Source organism: Acanthaster planci, linkage group LG01, assembly GCF_054643075.1.
Source record: "Acanthaster planci isolate LZ-2023a linkage group LG01, COTS_SCS, whole genome shotgun sequence".
Lineage (NCBI taxonomy): Eukaryota > Metazoa > Echinodermata > Asteroidea > Valvatida > Acanthasteridae > Acanthaster > Acanthaster planci.
In genome coordinates this window covers 9,932,225-9,950,492 of record NC_141777.1, presented here as the reverse complement: position 1 = coordinate 9,950,492, position 18,268 = coordinate 9,932,225, and the positions used below count along the sequence as shown (strand labels likewise).

General features: G+C 44.2%; 2 protein-coding genes across 2 annotated transcripts; both read left to right on the top strand.

Moving 5' to 3' along the window:
* Nucleotides 1-687: 687 nt before the first annotated feature.
* Nucleotides 688-6,116, top strand: LOC110983988 (retinol dehydrogenase 12-like). Its single transcript, XM_022243744.2, has 6 exons — nt 688-1,096; nt 1,584-1,730; nt 2,139-2,330; nt 3,644-3,922; nt 4,579-4,798; nt 5,272-6,116. Exons 1-6 carry the CDS (start codon nt 1,057-1,059, stop codon nt 5,414-5,416), a joined length of 1,023 nt encoding a protein of 340 aa, XP_022099436.1. The 5' UTR covers nt 688-1,056; the 3' UTR covers nt 5,417-6,116.
* A 5,633-nt stretch (nt 6,117-11,749) lies between these two features.
* Nucleotides 11,750-16,494, top strand: LOC147800317 (uncharacterized). The gene is made up of 2 exons (XM_087135087.1): nt 11,750-13,199; nt 14,412-16,494. Exons 1-2 carry the CDS (start codon nt 12,135-12,137, stop codon nt 15,576-15,578), a joined length of 2,232 nt encoding a protein of 743 aa, XP_086991213.1. The 5' UTR covers nt 11,750-12,134; the 3' UTR covers nt 15,579-16,494.
* Nucleotides 16,495-18,268: the final 1,774 nt, after the last annotated feature.

The window sequence follows — 18,268 nt, the reverse complement described above, 5'->3', positions numbered from 1 at the left end:
CGCGTAAACCACTGTCGGAAATTTTACTCAGGGCTCCTTCTGGGTAGACATTGGAAAACTTCGTTGATCACCATTTAAAATGTGAAATGGAAGATCAAGAAAGTAAATGCCGAGGTTGCATCACAGAGCGGGTCGGGTCTTTGAATTTATGCAAATTGCTCATAGCCTACATGTATCAGCTTTTGGCTTCATGGAGTAGTATATACACGTTCTCTCAACGCAAGCGGACCCGGTACTTCCTAATCTCTCCAATGTTCAAGACTGGAGAGTCTACAGTTTTTGTTTGCACACCCAGACAGGAACGTAATCTTAAAGGCATTGCTCCGAGGCCGTAAACATGAGACCAGACCTTCCCCAAGTTCTGTATCTATACACGCTGCTTCATTATGCTCCAAGTTCAATGTCCACATGAAGGACAATCCCATCAAATAAATACCCTTGAATGATTGGTTCCCCGAAGGCAAAAACACTGAAGCAAAAGAACACATATGACTCTCTTGGGGAACCAGCAAATTTACATTTTAGAGTAAAGCGTGAACAGCTATAAGAAAATATTTGCTTTTGCAAAGAACTTGCAGTACATTGTAAAGGTATATGCCTAACGGTGCTTCTCTGTCATAAGAGTTCATTGCTTCCACCAGAGAACTTTGAACCCTGGTAAGTTACTGCGCTGGTGGTTAAAAAATACCTTGATACTCCAACTATGCTGGTTTTGTTTATACACTAAGTCTCTGAAGTCTGATCATTTCAATGTCAACAATACTGGCGGTCGTGGGTTAATTGACAAAGTTCGTACACGATAGGTCAGGCAAGGGTTGATGAAAATTCAGTGAAGTGGTTCTAATTCAGCAACCGGTATCTATTTTGAGTACTTCATCTCACGGTCAACCTTTGGTCGCAGCCTCAATGGTTTGAGAACACACTGGGGCCAGGACTTCTCGCCTGCACAAGCGAGCAGCATACTACTAGTTGTGCAACTAAAGTACGTGTTTTTAGGCAACATTTTTTGAATTTTGTGGCGAATAGGTCCAAGGAGTAGTACCTCCGTATCAAACAATGTCAGTGTTGCTGGCTGTATTGGCACTCGTATTATCGGGTAAGTCCATTAAAACTGTTTTACTTAAATTCAGAGTTTATGAAATGACTGCTCCAATACTTCGTTTCGCCTTTAAAATCTCTGAACGCTGTATGACAAAAAATATTTTTAAAATCCCTTAAATCTACAGTAAATTACCTATTTGGGCAGCAAAAACGATTTCCCGTAAAACGAACGGGCAAGTCTGAGAGGAAGTTTACGGCTTCCGCCAAATTTCGTTAGTTTGCCCTAAACCTGCAATTATTATTAGGCTGACCGTACATTTTACAGGAAATTGTTGGCACTCATTACTGCCTTGTAATTTCCCACATATTTGCGGGGTATTTTGTACAGCGTTAGGTCGTTTCAGTAAGCCACACTGCACCCCGTCATGGTTACCGTACAGTAGCAGAACGTGTCGTTCTGTGTACCTCTGGGAACTCGACTGCGTATAAGCATCGAAAGCGCTAATCATTACGTGTTTTTAATTAATATGATTACACCAAAGGTTTCATACTGTCCATGTGGAGCCTGCGGAGGTACATCGCAGGCGGATGGTGCTACAGTCGAGCCCGTCTAGACGGTAAGACGGTCATCATCACGGGGGCAAATGCCGGCATAGGCAAGGAAACGGCCCGTGATCTCGCTCGAAGAGGTAATTAGCCAGTAAGCCAGAGAAACAAGGTAGCGCGTTGGAGTTTCTGAGAATATGTCATCTAGGTTTAAGGATCATAAGGGCAGCTCTCCAGTAGAAAGTCAACGTGATTTTGGTTTTTTTTACACGGGAAAATGAAGGAATGGGCGTGGCGCTTGAAACGGACTGTCGTTAGGAAATATTGATATTTGCACGTTATATTTACACCGAGGGGAAAATGTCTTGGTTTCTGTTTTTAAAAAGTTCATCGTTTATTTATTTCTAGTGCATTTCCACGGCGGGCGTATAGGCCTAAATACTGACTTCTGAGGTGCTGTTAATTAACAGCATGCAGCGTTAACATTAGTGAGACAACTTTATTTGTATTTTCATTTTTTAAATGTTATATCTTTATCATTTTTGGAACAGGAGCACGTGTCATTATGGCTTGTCGCGACGTGTCGAAGGCTACATCAGCCAGGGAAGACATCCGAGGAACAACTTCAAGAGGTCAGCTGGTGGTGCGGCAGCTCGACCTGGCCTCTCTGGCCTCCGTGAGGGCGTTCGCAGACAAGATCAAGGAGGAGGAGCCCAGACTGCATGTCCTGATCAACAGCGCAGGTCAGTGTCCATTCTGCAGTCAGGGCTCATTTTGACTGTCCCTTGACATAGGCTGTATTCGAATCAACTGGCTACACACTGGCTGTTATAGCCAGTGGCTCCATAGGAACACATGTGATAATATAAACCGCAGCCATAACTTTAGCAAAACGACTATGGCTTGGGTGTTGTTCTTTTGACAAGTCAAGACCGCAGACATACCATTTCTAGTGGAAACATCCTCATCGTTCTTTGGCTGTGTGAGTTTAGACCCCAGGGCTGTACGTAATTTTTTTTTTGATGATAGTTTTTCCTTTTTTTCCATCGCTTGCTTTTGTGACCCCATTAGCACACCCTTTGAATAACAACACGTTTAGTGCAAATAGCCAGATCCTCCATTTATTCCGCACTGCCGCAATACCGTCCCGTCAGAACTCGAGCCAAAAAATATTTAAGGGCGGATAAAAATTAATGGTCGAGCTGGTATTTTGTAGCAAATTAATCAGCCATTGTGTAAGCCGGACCTCTGGTAGAGATGATATCGGTGGCTGCTCGGTGGAGTTCTCGGATTATTTTGGCAACTTCTTCGTTAAAAGTCATCGTCGAGGTTGATTCAATGCCTTGTTCTTGGCCTTGACGGTGACAAACAGCAAGCTATACTTGTAATTATTTTTACTTGGTTTCTAAGCACACAAAGGGTATTACTGGAAAGTGACCGGGCGCCGTACATCCCTTTGTCCTATATCGCCCTGGTTTTGAAAGAGCGAACCAAGTTTACTGGTCCTGGAAAAAATCCGGCAAAGATTTACCAGTCCTGAAGACGTATTCTGCAAAAAAGATCATGGCCAAAATAGGCTTTACGAAGGCTTAGGGGCTATGGAGGAAGGATTCTGCGAGGGGGGATCAAGGGGCAGGTCCTGACAGGTTCCAAAGGGGATAGTGTAGGAGATAGGTCCTGCGAAGGAGGTAGACTGAGTCATACGAAGGGGCCGGAATCTTAGAGGATAGGTCCTTGAAGTAGGAGTTACATAGGTCCTGGAAAGGTCCTGAAAGGGTGGATCAAAAGGAAAGGTCCAAGGAAGAGGATGAAGAAGGGTCCTAAACGAAGGCGACTGGACCCGTCGCCTTCGTAGGACCCTTTAGATGCATGTGTCCTGCAAAGGGGCAAAACAGGAGTAAAGGTCATCTAGAAAAGAGATTAAAGGAAACAGAACACACCTATATTCCATCTTGTTTTAATGCCTTCAGAAAGTAGACTTCACATTCTAAAGCATAATTTCATACCTGACTTTCATTCTTGTTCACCTTGGTCCGCATGTAATGAATGGTTACAGGTGTGATGATGTGTCCTCGGCAGTTAACGGAAGATGGGTTCGAGATGCATTTCGGCGTCAACCACTTAGGCCATTTTCTCCTGACCAACCTCCTGTTGGACCTCCTCAAGTCGTCCAGCCCCGCCCGCGTGGTTAACGTGTCCTCCATAGCCCACGGCAGCGGCAAAATCCACTGGGACGACGTGAACATGACCAACACTTACGACCGCTTCGACGCCTACGGCCAGAGCAAGTTGGCCAACATGCTCTTCACCCGGGAACTGAGCAAACGACTCGAAGGTTGTACCTCCCGTGAAGTCTATCTTTATGCAAATAAAACAAGAAGCAAGTTATTATACGATAATTTCACGAATTCTATCTGCATTTGCTGGGGGCATCAGTGCCAATGGCGTATCCAAAGGGGGACGGGGGCAAGTCCCCCCCCCACGGCGATGATTTTTTTTTTTAACAAATCATACTTCATAGGTGAGTAGGAAAGATTATCAAATATTAGCACCAAAACCCTGAGAAAACAACACCATTTGATCTTTTCCCCCAACTTTATGTTAAAGGAGCCGGAAGCTGCATTCGCTTTTGAATTGGTCTCCTCTGACATCAAAGCTGGATACGTTGTTGATCGGTGCCGTATAGTTCAGATCTATCGACAAACGTTTTGGATGGAAATCTGAAGTTTATTCAATCAAACCTCGTTTATAAGAGCTTTTCACTGCAACATTCTGCTTTCAAGTATTACGACTTTGTTCTTTGTAGTTTTCAGTCCTGATAACACCAGGTTCCTGTTATAACAAGGTAATCTGCAAAGTCCGGAAGACCTCTTATTTATGAGGTTTGACTGAATAAGAAATGTCCAGGGCATGAGCGCCTTAAAGAAGGGAAAGAGACCACTCAGCCTTCCAAACACATAGCCTTCTTTCGTCTCCTTGGCTATTGTCCAGGTACGGGAGTGACAGCCAACTGTCTTCACCCTGGCGTTGTCCAGACGCAACTCTTCCGCCACATACAGGCCGAGAAACCGGACGGAGTGGTGGGGCTGGCCATGTCGCTCATCAACCTCGCGCCGGGCTTCTTCTTCAAGAGCGCCATTGAGGGCGCCCAGACTTCCATCTACAGCGCCGTGGCCGAGGAACTGACCGAAATCTCCGGGATGTACTTTGCGTAAGTGGTTGTCACGTTGTCTCGTCCCTTTCCACTGCGAGCACAGTTGCAAGATCATTCGATTTCGATGAAATGAGTGTGCTTTGAACTTGAGTACACATCTCCATTTCAGGAACTTTCAAACAGAAATCTTCATTTTTTTCTGACGCCTACAAGAAAAGTCAAAGTATTGTTATAACTATGATAATTGAAAAATTACCACCGTACTCTCTCTGCATTATTTCAACTATACGTTTCAGTCTAATGGAATGAATATTGATGTTTAACTTTTAAAGTAATGAATTCATTTGAGTATGGCTGACGTGGGTGAACTTGAATCGAATTCTAAAGTTTTTATTACAAAATGCACCTTCATTTCCTATCTTATCTCGAGGAAACCACTGAGCACTAAGTAAAGAATAAATTTGGACTTCTTTCACATTTGTTACCCAGATCAACTGTCGTTTTTCCTTTTCTTTGTATTATTGCACTAGTGACTGTGCACCCAGGATGCCATCCGCCGTAGCGCTGAACGAGGAGGAGGCCCGCAAGTTGTGGACCCTGAGTGCCCGCCTCGTCGGCTTGGAAAAAAGGGTGGAGTGGAAGAAGGACTCGTCTTCTCACTGCCCCAAAGAATGAGCTTCCACACCGTACCCCCTGAGCCATTTCTCCCCACACCTGGACCAGAGTCAATGTGTTCAGTTTTAAAGGGTGCGCTCTTTGTAGTACAGAATTTCCTGGAACAAAGACACGTTTTCCGTCACTGCGTGGCACCCTCAGAGCCGTATTTTTTTAACATTACTAAATCAAGCTAAGCCATTTTGAGGCAATTTCCAAAAAGACTAGCCTATTGGAAGACACCACAGTAATAGTATTGTCAACTGTAGTCTGATTGTTGGGAAACATTACCCTATAAGCGAAATATTATTGACCTGCAAAACATTTCTCTAGTTATTTTGCATCAGCGATTGTTGTAAAAAACTCCCTCACAGGATAGTTGACTAGGAATCTGCAAAGGGGTAATAGCTGAAACGTGATTCCTTCAGATGCTCGTTTCTACCTTTCAAAGTTTCATAATAAGCATTTCGATTTAGGCCTATCAGAGCACAAAATGCTCTTACACTCGTCTTTGTTTCGCTGATGCAGTTTGCAAGTATGCAGTTTGGATTCGCTCTCATTCCATTAACAATGCGCGGCAGGTTTAGAGGTTTTTAATGGCAATAAAGGATTTTCGGCTGTTCATGGCCAATGCCCAAGTCCTTCTAAAGGGACACATTGCTAACCAAGGACATTATCGACCATTTCATTTCGATAAATAAAATTGATTCCCTGGCAAGAATCGATTCCTAGTTTCTCACCCCCATCCACAGATCGGTTATGCCTCGTCGAACACCAATGACCCATTATTGGTAATATCACGCTTCCATGGGAGGATTAAATCGACGGACGACTGCTCATTTTCCGGTTACAGTTTAGACTGGCAAGATTCCTCTCGGGGCGGACGCAGGACGGAGATCCAGTCATAGTTTATCGCAGTTTTGGTTAATAACAAATTGATCTCGATATACAGTTCGGGTACGACAGTGTTTATCATTCCTAAGCAACCAATGACCGTAAGCTTAGCTGAATTACAAAGAATCCGGCATTTAAAGGAGTCTCTATGCTCCAGCCACTCGTAAGAAAGTGCCGTAGAGAGACATGTTCTCGTTTCTTACTGACAGCACTGCGCACCGCGAAGTATTACAAGTGGCTGTTCCCAAAGATTGTGAGGTGGAACGCGCAGACAATGAAATCAAAACTGAGTCACTATAAACAGGCGAATGCATAATTTTATCATTATAGGAGACCGATTTGACCGAATGGGAGAAGACATGGAAAATTAGGTTTCATCAGTCCAATGTATTATCTTTCCTATGACCATTTCAAGGCGCTGTCTCACAGGAGATACGTGTTTCGTGTACCGTACGCACAAGGGTACAATGAGCTGGTGAGTGGATGACAATGTTGAGACGTATCTTCAAAGCGACTGAAACAAGTCTAGACTTGGTTCTATACTAAAGCAGCTATAACTTGGTAGCCTTGGCGAAACAAGTAGGACTGATGAAGGGATAATAGCTAATCTCGTGCATTGTCTTTAATCATTAATAAACAAGCAGTAGCTTCTTTCCAAGAACGATTCACTGTGCCAGGAAAAAACTCAAGCAATCGAGGATCTTGGTATTAGGTGGGGTTATTTGGTGTCAAGTTAACGTGGGTATCTTGTCCTCACGAGGACACTTAAGGTCTTTGTACAAAGTCTTGATTTCAAGAAGCTGTATTAGATTGGGGATCGTACATTGTTTTCTTCAGCAAAGACAAGGGACTACCTGATGCTTTTTGCTGCTTTGTTAAACTAGAAAAATAAAGCGTCCGAGGTGATATTAATAAATACCTCCAATTAAAAATCAAGAGAAAGTGACTCTTCACTATTTCAACACACATATTACGGTAACATTAAGCTTGCTTCACAACCTTTCCAATTCTAATTATTGGCTGTGATAATCTGAATAACTTGCCTAGGGCAGAATTTTTGGCAAATAATTCCAATAAAGTTAACTAACGCTATATGCAGTCCGCATGTATGTCGCCATTTTGGAAATGATCCCTCTACGTCATTTCAAAAACACGTATAAAGCAATCGAGGGAGTTATTAGTGAAGTGAATCCTTTACTTGCGTATGAGGGTGATGGGTGGAATGATGAGGGCCAACGAAAATTCCAACATTGTCCGGTCATGGAGGCTAAAAGAAGCAGTGGTGAGGACACACGGACGTATATAAAAAAATTTGGACTTGCAATGCCCTTGATCAGCTTATAGAGATCATTGAATCCACTGGCAGCCATTTTACCGAGCCGAGTACAGTTTGAGTCTTGATCTGCCCTCTAGCACTGACCAGTTGTAACAGCGTTGTGGAAACAATCTTGCATTATGGATCATTTCAACATGACAACAGTTCAAATGGTATACCAAAATGACGGCAACAATGAATTTTTCTTGAGCTTTCTTCCAGAGATGACATCACAGTTTTTTCATGAATATGGAAATATCATAAGCATAACAACCAATGAGAAATTGAAATACCCCTTGAAATAGTGAAACCAAAGTTGAAAATAGGGTTAATTGAGACACAAAGGTGCGTTTTGAAGGTTTTGATTGAAACAAAACTACCCTTTAACTTTTTAAATTTTTGGGGGGGGGGTGGGCACCGGCCCAAGAGGGCTCCCTGATGCACTTACTTTGTTCCTACTCGAAAGAAGCATTTCCAGCAAATAACGTCAGAAAAACATGTTGAAAGTCCATGAAATCTGCACAGCCTCACTGGGCTTTGGAGCATAGCTTTTTTGCCAAGAGAACAAGTTTGCCACCAAACCTTCTAATGTTGTCGATAAACCCTGATTTTGAAATGAATGATAGGCCTAAAACATTTTGGGATCGATAGAGGAGATGCGGTGGTTTCATGTGTGAGGAACAAAATGGAGGTTGGGAAAGAATTCCAATTGAAATGGCACCGTGGACAGAAATTCAATTAAACGTCGCTGATTGCGGTTGCTTTGTCAGTGATTTCTAGTCCCCCCCCCCACTGACCTTGGCAAAAGAGTGACTGCCTGTTCAGAGGGAAGAACTACAGTGAGGAAGAGAACGTTCAAAATGCAGTCGTTGAACTTTCCCCTAAAATGTTGACGCTCCCCCCTTTTACGAATGGAAAGTATCAGCATTTAAAGGGGGTTATGAAGATTCTTTAATATAGATTTAAAAAACCGAGTCTTGATCTTAAAAAAATTTCCATTTCACCCCCCCCCGACCTCGATGCGCCACTGATCATACGTATAGGCTTAAGTATAAAGGAGCCAAAAGGAATACATTAATGACGTATGCTTACGTAAGAGGGTTTTTGCGATATCATAAACGAATCTTTACAGGGACTAATCTCTGCAAAGAGGTGCCACCACGTAAACTTCTTATACAACCTGCTTCATTCTTCATTAAAACCGAAATTCCTGACTAAATGTTTTAGAGCAATCAATGACTTTCTTCATTGAAGTTTAATTGGCAACGATCAGCAGTTACGAAAGCCAAATGGCCAAAGCGGACGAGAAATAACACGTGGAGGGGCACGTGCTCGCCACCACGTACAACATCAGACAATGATTATATTGTTGAAAAAAAGGATTAATGTGGCGCCCACTGCCCCAACGATGCACAATACTCCAAAGCTGTTGGGACGAAGCGAGCTATTTGTGCCTCTTCATGCTCGTCTCGTCCACCAGGCCCTGTTGAAATAAGCGTGAGTCGACCCAAGATCAGACCGAATAGAATTGGCGAAACAAACCGTTAACATGCGAGCGAGTACCTCCGCGCAGTTGGGGACACCCATAGTTCCTCTTTTGTTCATGACTTTTCAGGAAGACGTCCCATATATTTTACGCCCAATTGGGGACCCATCTTGGACCGTACGGTCCTCTCATGGGGGTAGGTATGGTATTTGGGGTCTCCGATTGAATGCAAAATAAAAACAAACAAACACACAAGCAAACAAAAAACAATAGAAAAAAACTCACTAGAGGTATTAGTTTGTGCACGGTTAGGTTTTGTTTTGTTTGGTTTTCCGTTTTCTGTTTTGTTTCGTTTCCCATAGGCAAAGCCTCCAAGCAACGGTCGAAACACGGTGGAGGTTTCTCTTCTGCATCCAGCACAAATGTGTTTACGGAGATGTCTGAATGCGTAACAGGGTGTTATCGAAACTTGAGCGCGCCTTGGTTTTGGTGATAACATTAAACTGGCTTCTTTATGGTTCTGACTTCATCACCATATTTGCTGATATTTTTTTACCCTTACGCAGAAAACGAAAAGGCAAGGATGGATTTGAGGTCCTAATGATGTCTTTCACGTTTCTTTACCTCCCTTGAGTCTTTACAAGACTTATCCCAAGACTATTGACTATTTCAAGTTTTTTTTTAGAATAGTCGGCTTGGCGGGAGAAAAAAACACAGGCTTGAAAATGTTTGTGCCAAAGGCGTACTTTCCCGTGCGTACCTATAATAAAAACAATCGTACATTTTCCATTTCATTTTGAGGTAGCGTGCCGTTGTTACGACAGCATTTCCTAGGTAAGAGAACTAGTGAACCGAATATCATAATGCCATAGAGCTAAAACGATCAATTTTCGAGTTTATCGTTCATTAATAAACACTTTTTCAGAGGGAAAAAATGTTTGCACTCGGCGTCAATAAGTTGGCACTTTGGGTTGCCCTTGTAATATCGAATACACATGCGCGAAAGGAACATACTTTGTCACGCCCATTAAACTGCAAAAAAAAATGAATGAAACTGTGAACACAACTTAGGCTTGTTTTGCACGGACATCCTGTAGGATATGCACGAACCAGTTCACTGCAGGTGATATGGTCAAGGAGTCACTTCACGCTGACAAAATAACGAAGATTCCCCATTGGTTTCCTCCCTCGAGTGACAAAAGCCAAAAGAATAAGTTTGGGCTTGGATATTGAGAAGTATTGACAGGAGGTACAAGTGTAAAATGGGTACAGTGCAAAAACAGGCTTGCATGATCGATACGAACACTTTGTCCTATGCTGGCATCTCTGGAATCAAGAGACAGGTTCACGGCAGGAAGTCTTACAAACAGCATGCAGCTCGTTTAAGCCCCATGTTTGTGCAGTTAAGCCCCGTACTTAGCGCAAAAATAGAAGCCTTTTCGGAAGAAGAATCATCAAAGTTTTCCACTGAAAAAGAACAGGCATTTCGTAGTTGACATCTAAAAGCATATCTTATTTCGCACATCCTTGAAATCGTGTCATTGATGCACAATTTTAGAGTTAGAGGAAATTTAGGCTTTCTGGAGCCGTTGGCTGGCGTTTGGTTGAAGCTTGTAATCTGTGGTCTCACTTGGCGAAAGTTTGGTGTATTCTGATTATTAAACTTCCTGAAGAAATTATTTTCTAGGCCTCTGAGTTCTACAGCAGCGTAATAAGGCGCGTATTTCAAAGTGGAAGAGTAATTCCTATTTTTCGCCGCTCTTCAACTTTTGCCTGTTTATTTCGTCATTGTGATTGAATAGTTTAATTTCAGATGAATGCCAGCTTGATCCTGAGGAAATGGAATTAAGATTTGTTGGAAAGTTCAAAGTTTCGTAGCAAGAAGCTTAAAAGCGAGCTACTCCGATTGTGAACGATTTCTTATACACTATCATATTCAAATATAACATTATTACCTTGAGCTGGTGGATAGCCAAGTAACAACATTCAGCCTGATCAGAGTTTTTGTGAAGGTGCGTTTTTCACTTTTTTTTAAGGTCATCTCGGCATGGTAATAGTACTCCAGCAATGATCGCGGAGCAAAACCTTGCTTTATTTTAGCCAGTGTCTGGCGCAATACCTTATGCAAAGGCGTTTTGGTCGAGTTGTGGGTCATACGAAAAAGGCACAGAGAAAGTTCATATTCTGTACCATGGGCTACGAGTAAAAGAGATTAATTTCTTTGATGAGAGAAAAGGATGACTGAAATGCTCTGGGAGATCTGTTGAGTGGGTCAAAACTGGTACTTTTAGTTTTTCCCTGGAAACAAAATGTACCTGGATACAGCAACTGTGCAGCGTTTACGTGAGCCACTGTAAAAGCTCATCAGTGCTTGTTTATGACTGCCAATGGCTCAGACCTGATCAATGAAAACTCTTCCCTCAAAGATCACCACTGAATTGAATCCACCATTTCACGTAGTTTATTGTTTGCATTCACCATTCATCGATAGGGTTCGAATTGTGAGTCTTGGCCGATGTCTTTTCTTGGTTTCTTTTTTTCTTTTTTTTGTTTGCATAATGCGACCTGAGGTGACTGGAGGGTACACAGTCATGAATGATGACGGATGTGGAGACTTACGCAAGTTTAAGTCTGCCGCGCAGTTCTGATCCTTTCTGTTCCTTCACGATTAGTACCGGTCTAGTGACCTAATCTTTCTTCAGTAATTGGCTCTTGTTAGAGGTGCCCCTTGCTGTTGGACGAATTAACTGGTTTCGGGGTAAGCAATTTGCATTTTATTGGTCAGTTCAGTTGTAATAGAGCGGCGTGCTGGATATACGTGGTTTTATACTTCGTATCTACGCACGATTATTGAGGAGACAGGCGGGGGAAAAGTGTGGCTACCGTGGGACGTCTTTTCTTCACAACGTTGCCTTAGTCAAATAGGCCAAGACCTATGTTGTAAAAGTTTTTTCTCTGTGTCTGTAATTCACTTCCCCCTCGACAAGTGCACAAATCAGATCAGATATCAGCTCTACAAACGCATTGCCCTAAATAGCCAAAGGATGAGTGACGAAGCAACTAAAGATTCGCAGTGCACCTGCGTCAGCAAAATCATCAAGTTGGATCCGAATCTCCTGCAGAGGAGAGAATCTTTGTTCGCAAGCTCCGAGGCGCAGTCCATCATTGAGCAGATGACCGGGGTGTCCTGTAACGGGCAGGTGATCCTCAAAAAGACCACCGAGCCCCAAGCCGAAGACCCTATCGAGGAGGCTCCCGTGGTCGAAACATTCTCGACCGAGGGTAAAGAGGATAACAAGAGGGTCGCTATGATTAACAAGAGCAAGGCGGGGAAGGAGAGAGAGAAACACACCATGGCAGACGTGGCCTCTAAAGTCATGAATTCCAAGCTGTACACGAACGATCGGACCACCCGTGCCGTCAAGAAGTGGCGGGCCTTTCGCGCGAGGGAAGAGAGGAGACTTGCTGGTGAGGACGGGCAGGAGAAGCACGAAGCCAAGGACGACAAAGATGAGAAAACCGACGAGGCACAATCGAAGGTTGGAATTGGGGATAGCTCACCGTCAACCGCATCTTCTATTACGACGACATCCGCTGGCGCCAATACCACTAACACCAAATTCAGTTTGAGCAGACAGGATGAAAACGACAGTAATGATGACAATGACAGTGATAGTGAGAGTGACAGTAGCGATGACAGTGAAACGAAACCCACCGACCAGCCCACAGTCGCAACCCCCACTCCTCCCAAATCCCCTGTCCTCCACAGACCCGCTCGAGCCCGATTCGGCCGTCGATACTCTATGCCTTTGAATGTCATGACCCCCGCCCCTCCCCGTTTATCCCCGGCCGTGTCTCCCCCTCACGGTTCCCCGAAGGCCTCCCAGGAATCCTCCCCAAACCGACGCCCCCACGTCACTGCCGCCATCACCAAGCTCCAGAACAACAGGGAGAAGCTGTCCATGCTGTTCGACAAGAGGTCTGAGGTCATCTCCTCTTTGGACGCAGAGAGCGAAGTCGTCGGAATCGGGAAGAGGGTGACGAGACTGTGCAACCGTCGGGCCTCCGACTCAATGTCGACCTTGTCAGACTTCCTTCGGAAACAGCAGGTTTGTCTTCGGTTCATTTTTTTACCTTGCTGTAATTCAGTTGAGTTTTTTGCTAGCGCAGGGCGTCTATGGCGCAAAACAGAGTTGTCATCGAATCCATCACAAGTTCAGTCACAAGTAATACCGCAAGTCTTTTCATCAAAAAGCCAGTTGCAAATAACAGGGCGAGCAGTAACGGAGGAATGCATGCTGTGGAAAGCTTGCGATTCGATTAGCAGCAGGGTGGCTTGTGTCTGTGATGGACCTGCAACAATCTATGATTGACTCGACTTCCACACTGGCGAAACCCGCCCAAAGGTCCTCCACTCAGAGCAGAAGCTTGTCATGTTAACAAGACAGAAATTTGTTACGCCCGAGGGTTTGTAAAGACAACAATAATTCATCGGTCAGAAAGAAAAGCATTCATTTTTTCAATATAAATTGTTTTATGCTTCACAAAAAAATGATTGTATACTACATGTACATGCTTTCTGAAAGGTTATGGAAAACCTATAAGCTTGCATCGGTGGGATTTGAACTCAACACCAACTGTGTACTGGTGCGCACGTCTCCTATGTTATTTTTGACAGTATAGTTAAAGTAAAACATTTCACGTGACGACAGAAATCTGTTTAAACCATGCTTTTTAAAACCCAGATTACATAATTATCTCATTGGCGGCACGATGAAACAAGGCGGTATTTTCTGAACAGACCACGTCCCTGAAATGGAACCAAAAAAAATTAACCGAAGTTTACACAATTTTGCAGTTAAGTGTCATCATTCAAAACAAATCACCCCCCCCTTTTTACCGTCCTTAGGTTTTACTGAGTTGCACCTAACCTTAAAATATGGTTATTACGAAAGCGAGGTTTTTGGTTTAATTATAACATCGTATTACACGTTCATTAAAATACAGATATTAAGATTTATATCAGTTGGATATTCTCTAAACGCTAAGCATCTACTTATCTGAACTTCATTGAATACAGCCTGTGTACACTGTACATGTACACCAATAAACACTTACGCAGAGAGGGGTAGCGCTGCACCTGTCTTATCTGTAAAATTCTATAAAACTCTCCAAAGGTATTAAGCCAGGGATTCGCCTTTGGGTCTAAGGTAAAATTCGTCCTCAAAGAACTGTTCTGTCTCTAAGCCCGCATGAAAAGATCTCACGCCGGTGCCAAACGCAACTGCAAGATCAATTCCTGGATTTTTCACCCTCTGCAGATATCTCTGACTGGGAGCAGCACTGGTAGACTTTTACAGAGGCGAGGATCCGTAGGTACAAATATCCTCGCCCGCAATACAAGGACGCCAGCCGTGGATTCCAGTCAAATAAGCCCCGTGGCCCCTGGTCCCAACGACGACAACAAGATAAGGAGTGGCAGGCCGGAATTCAAGAGTCGCAGCTGCGAAGATGTCGCCATCCCAAATCCGCCTGGCCAGCTCCACCCTCCCCCGCCGTTCCACGGCGGCAGACGCGGCTCCGTGTGTGTCGGCCAGATCGCACGCGTCAGAGATGGCACCTCACCCGAGCTGCAGTCCCCCCGGAGACCGCCTGCCGATGGGGAGACTCCCCTCGGACTGATCTGCTCCAGCAAAAAAAACGTTCCCCAGAACCCAGATGGAGATTCTGGAAAGGACAAGGACACCGCAAACCACGAGTCACCTCCCCAAGGGCCTCCCCAACGGTACATGAAAAACAGACGCGGCTCCGTGAGCTTGGCACACATCGCGCACGCTCGGGAAATGCTGCAGTGTAAGACACTGGGAAACAGCGAGTCTCAAAAGAACGGGCTTAGCAAGAGTGTGCCGCTGACTCTCGCCAACATAGAGGTTCACAACACGCTGCTCTCACCGTTCTCTTTCCAGTTTTTCAGCGATCGTATACCGACAACTGCAGGTGCTGCACCGGTAAAATCTGAGGACTCTCCCAAGCCCGCCGAGGTTTCGACCAAACCCGCAGCCAACCAAGCCCAAGGGGGCGTACATGTAAAGGAGGGTGAGCCCAAGCTGGAGGGACCGGAGACGACGAGGGAGATGGGCATGTCTTCCCTCCGGCAGGGCTCCTCCCCACGCCGTGCATCCACGCCTGCCGTGCCGGTGTCTGAGCACAAGTACTCGCTGTTCCTCAGGACAGACAGCGAGATCAGAGAGGACATCGAGAACGAGATCCAGGAAAGGGTGGCTCGGCGGAGACGCGAACTAATGGCGGTTCGGTGCGTCAGCGCCAAGGGGGCCCAGAGGCTAGAAGCCCGGGCGCTGGCGCAGTCGGCGGCCGGTCGTCTCAAGAGGAATCTGCACGAGGTGACCAAGCAACGGAAGACCAAAGAACTCATGCAGATAGAGGAGGAGAGAAATCGGTTGCTGAAACAGATGATGTTGCTCTCTTGATGGGGCAAATAAATGTCTTTTACGTTGCTTTCCCAAATTTGCTTGTCGAAGTAGGACGCTATACTTGGGGTGTCATCTTTTTATTCTTTATAACACGCGTATTTTGCTGTAAACGCTTTCGTCAAACTGCGCTTATATTCCGTACTAAATAACTCAAATACAATTTTCACTCTAATTGTTAATTCTAAAAATGGTCCTGACCTCATCATTTCAAAAAAGGTTACATGTGTCCCAGAGAAAAATGGCATTCAATAGCAAAAGCGTCCCGTTTAACTCTACAAAGAACCAATGACGGTTGCTTGTACATTGAAAGTGCCGAATTTATATTGGTTCGAAGCACTCTATTAAAACTACGTTTAAAGTCGCCAGATCCAGTGCACTATTTTGATTGAGTTCTAAACAAGACTGATACTGTCTTCATTATAATTATGTAGTTTTTTTATTATGTAACAGACGATAAATGGAGATTACAATGTGGATGACACCATACAACCACATGAATTGATGTTATAATTCCGTTTTTGCAGTTAAGTGAAAAGTAAAAATGTCAAAGAAAAAATACAAATGCAGACCTTCGAATGACAGAGTAAGGGCACTGAAAATTGTGGTGTTCGAATTTTCAGACTATGCAATTATATCAAGTAAATTTGTTATATCTCCGATTCAAATCAACGCACGCACTACGCATTTAATTATGTTAATTTTGATCGAACATTTAGTATAATTTAATTTTGCTACTTTTTCTACCAGCATTATTGTAGTAATGTTTATGTATGAAAGTGTGCAAAAATCGGCAATGAACCAAGAAACACTCGCTTTAGGAAAGAGAATGCAGTCATCTTTGCACTTTTTATTTTTATTTAGAAATGACTAAATGATTATATGAGCGGCATCAATATATTTGTATTTCTTGTCAGATTTCAGAGTATTTTTAGCAGATGACTTCTGCCTGTTTTGTTCTTCGCGTATTGTTTATTGATAGCGGCTCCACGCGAAATTTTTATACGAATAGTTTCGGCTACTCAAAATCCCTCAACCTAAAAACGAGGTCAAAATGTAGCACTACACAATGTTTTCACAGAATGGAACTGCCCCTTCCCCCATTTTCATCGGTATGATGGTGACTTATGACAATATCCCTCCTCTGGTTTCAAACAAACTGTCTGAACCTGCCCCTTACACTTAAAAACAAAAGTCAGTTCTTAAAAGTTGACTGCCTTGCAAGAAGTGGTTTTATCAGGTCAGCGAGCTGTGGCGTGAGACGCAGTCTGCATGAGCGTTGCGGGGAGGAGTATACCCAGCAAGAAATGAGACCGAGGGGTACCCCCCGACATGTCCAATCCCTATACGTATTCCAGACTATTGTTAATTAACACATCCCCCAAGATGTCTGAAAGGAGTTCCCCAAATTCCTGCGAGACAATGACCAACACAAAGCAGGGGGGAGTTCTCTCCGTCTCATACCTTGCTGCATATGGGGAGGAAGGTGGACAAGGAGGGCGCTTTCCTTAAAAATGAAGATGATCGTTAAAACCGATGAAAAAAAAAAGAATAAGGAAGGGGAAAGGAGGAAGGGGAATGAAGGTCACCAAGTTGCTTTAAAACAACTCAAATTCTATCCTTTCCGACCGTCAATGGTTTGTCAGTTTGCAGCTGACGGATGATTTGCCCCCCCCACCGGAAAAATCCTGGCGACGCCCAGGGCAGTTCAGCCTCAACTCCTTGGATATGGCGTTTTTTCAGACCACCTGCTCCAGTTGTTTGACTCTGGGCCTGTAAGCCGATTGTCCGTCCCATTTTACGAGCTCAGCGAAGTCTTTCGTGAATAATCTCGACCAATCTAATTTGCCGTCGGATTTTCCTGGTTTGTCGGTTGGTCGACCCTTTTATTGAAATTCAGTGCGGCGACCATTACGTTGCTATTTTTAGTACTTGGTAATCAGTTAATGTCCACGCGGGTTATCCAGCCCCATTGAATGACAGCCGTGTAAAAGCTGGTTAATTCGTAACGGATGGGCTTTTCTAGACCACTCTATACCGGCGGGCGGCAGCCCTTGTTGCATGGTTATAGCTTTTTCAGCGGCGAATGCTGGCCATGGATCGTGGGGAGCAAAGAGGGAACTTTTGTCTGAGGAAAAAAAAACACGACTGTCCAGATCATATGCAGCAAGGTATGAGACGGAGAGAACCCCCCTGCTTTGTGTTGGTCCTTGTCTCGCAGGAATCTGGGGAATTCCTTTCAGATGTCTTGGGGGGATGTGTTAAGTAACAATAGTCTGGAATATGTATAAGGATTGGACATGTGGGGGGGGGGTACCCCTCGGTCTCATTTCTTGCTGGGTATAGTCCAGATTGTTCCATCTGTAAAAGAATACTAACCCCAGAGGGGGTAGTGCTGTTTCTAAATCCTTGTCACGTGTCGCAGGAGAACTTGACCTCTTTTTTGCCTTTCCTCTTGCCCAATGGATACGCCAATGATGGGCTCTCTCCGTGGCATTTGGTCAGCGTGAGATATCAGTCTCGAGCCGAGTGTCGCTGAAAATTATTTACTATTCCTGCAAAGATTGGAATTTTTAATTTGACAGCACCAGCGCAGAGTGGATCATGTCGCATCACTTCAAATGTTGGCAAACATAACATTTGCGGACATTCTGAACAGGCAGTGTAACTTTCAAAGTACTACTTGTCGT

Bases quoted from the DNA above. Each gene is read 5' to 3' on its own strand.
- LOC110983988 (XM_022243744.2), top strand. From the start codon at position 1,057: ATGTCAGTGTTGCTGGCTGTATTGGCACTCGTATTATCGG. The intron at 1,097-1,583 runs GTAAGTCCATTA...ATTACACCAAAG, and splicing joins ATTGGCACTCGTATTATCGG to GTTTCATACTGTCCATGTGG. The intron at 4,799-5,271 runs GTAAGTGGTTGT...TTATTGCACTAG, and splicing joins ATCTCCGGGATGTACTTTGC to TGACTGTGCACCCAGGATGC.
- LOC147800317 (XM_087135087.1), top strand. From the start codon at position 12,135: ATGAGTGACGAAGCAACTAAAGATTCGCAGTGCACCTGCGTCAGCAAA. The intron at 13,200-14,411 runs GTTTGTCTTCGG...CACCCTCTGCAG, and splicing joins ACTTCCTTCGGAAACAGCAG to ATATCTCTGACTGGGAGCAG.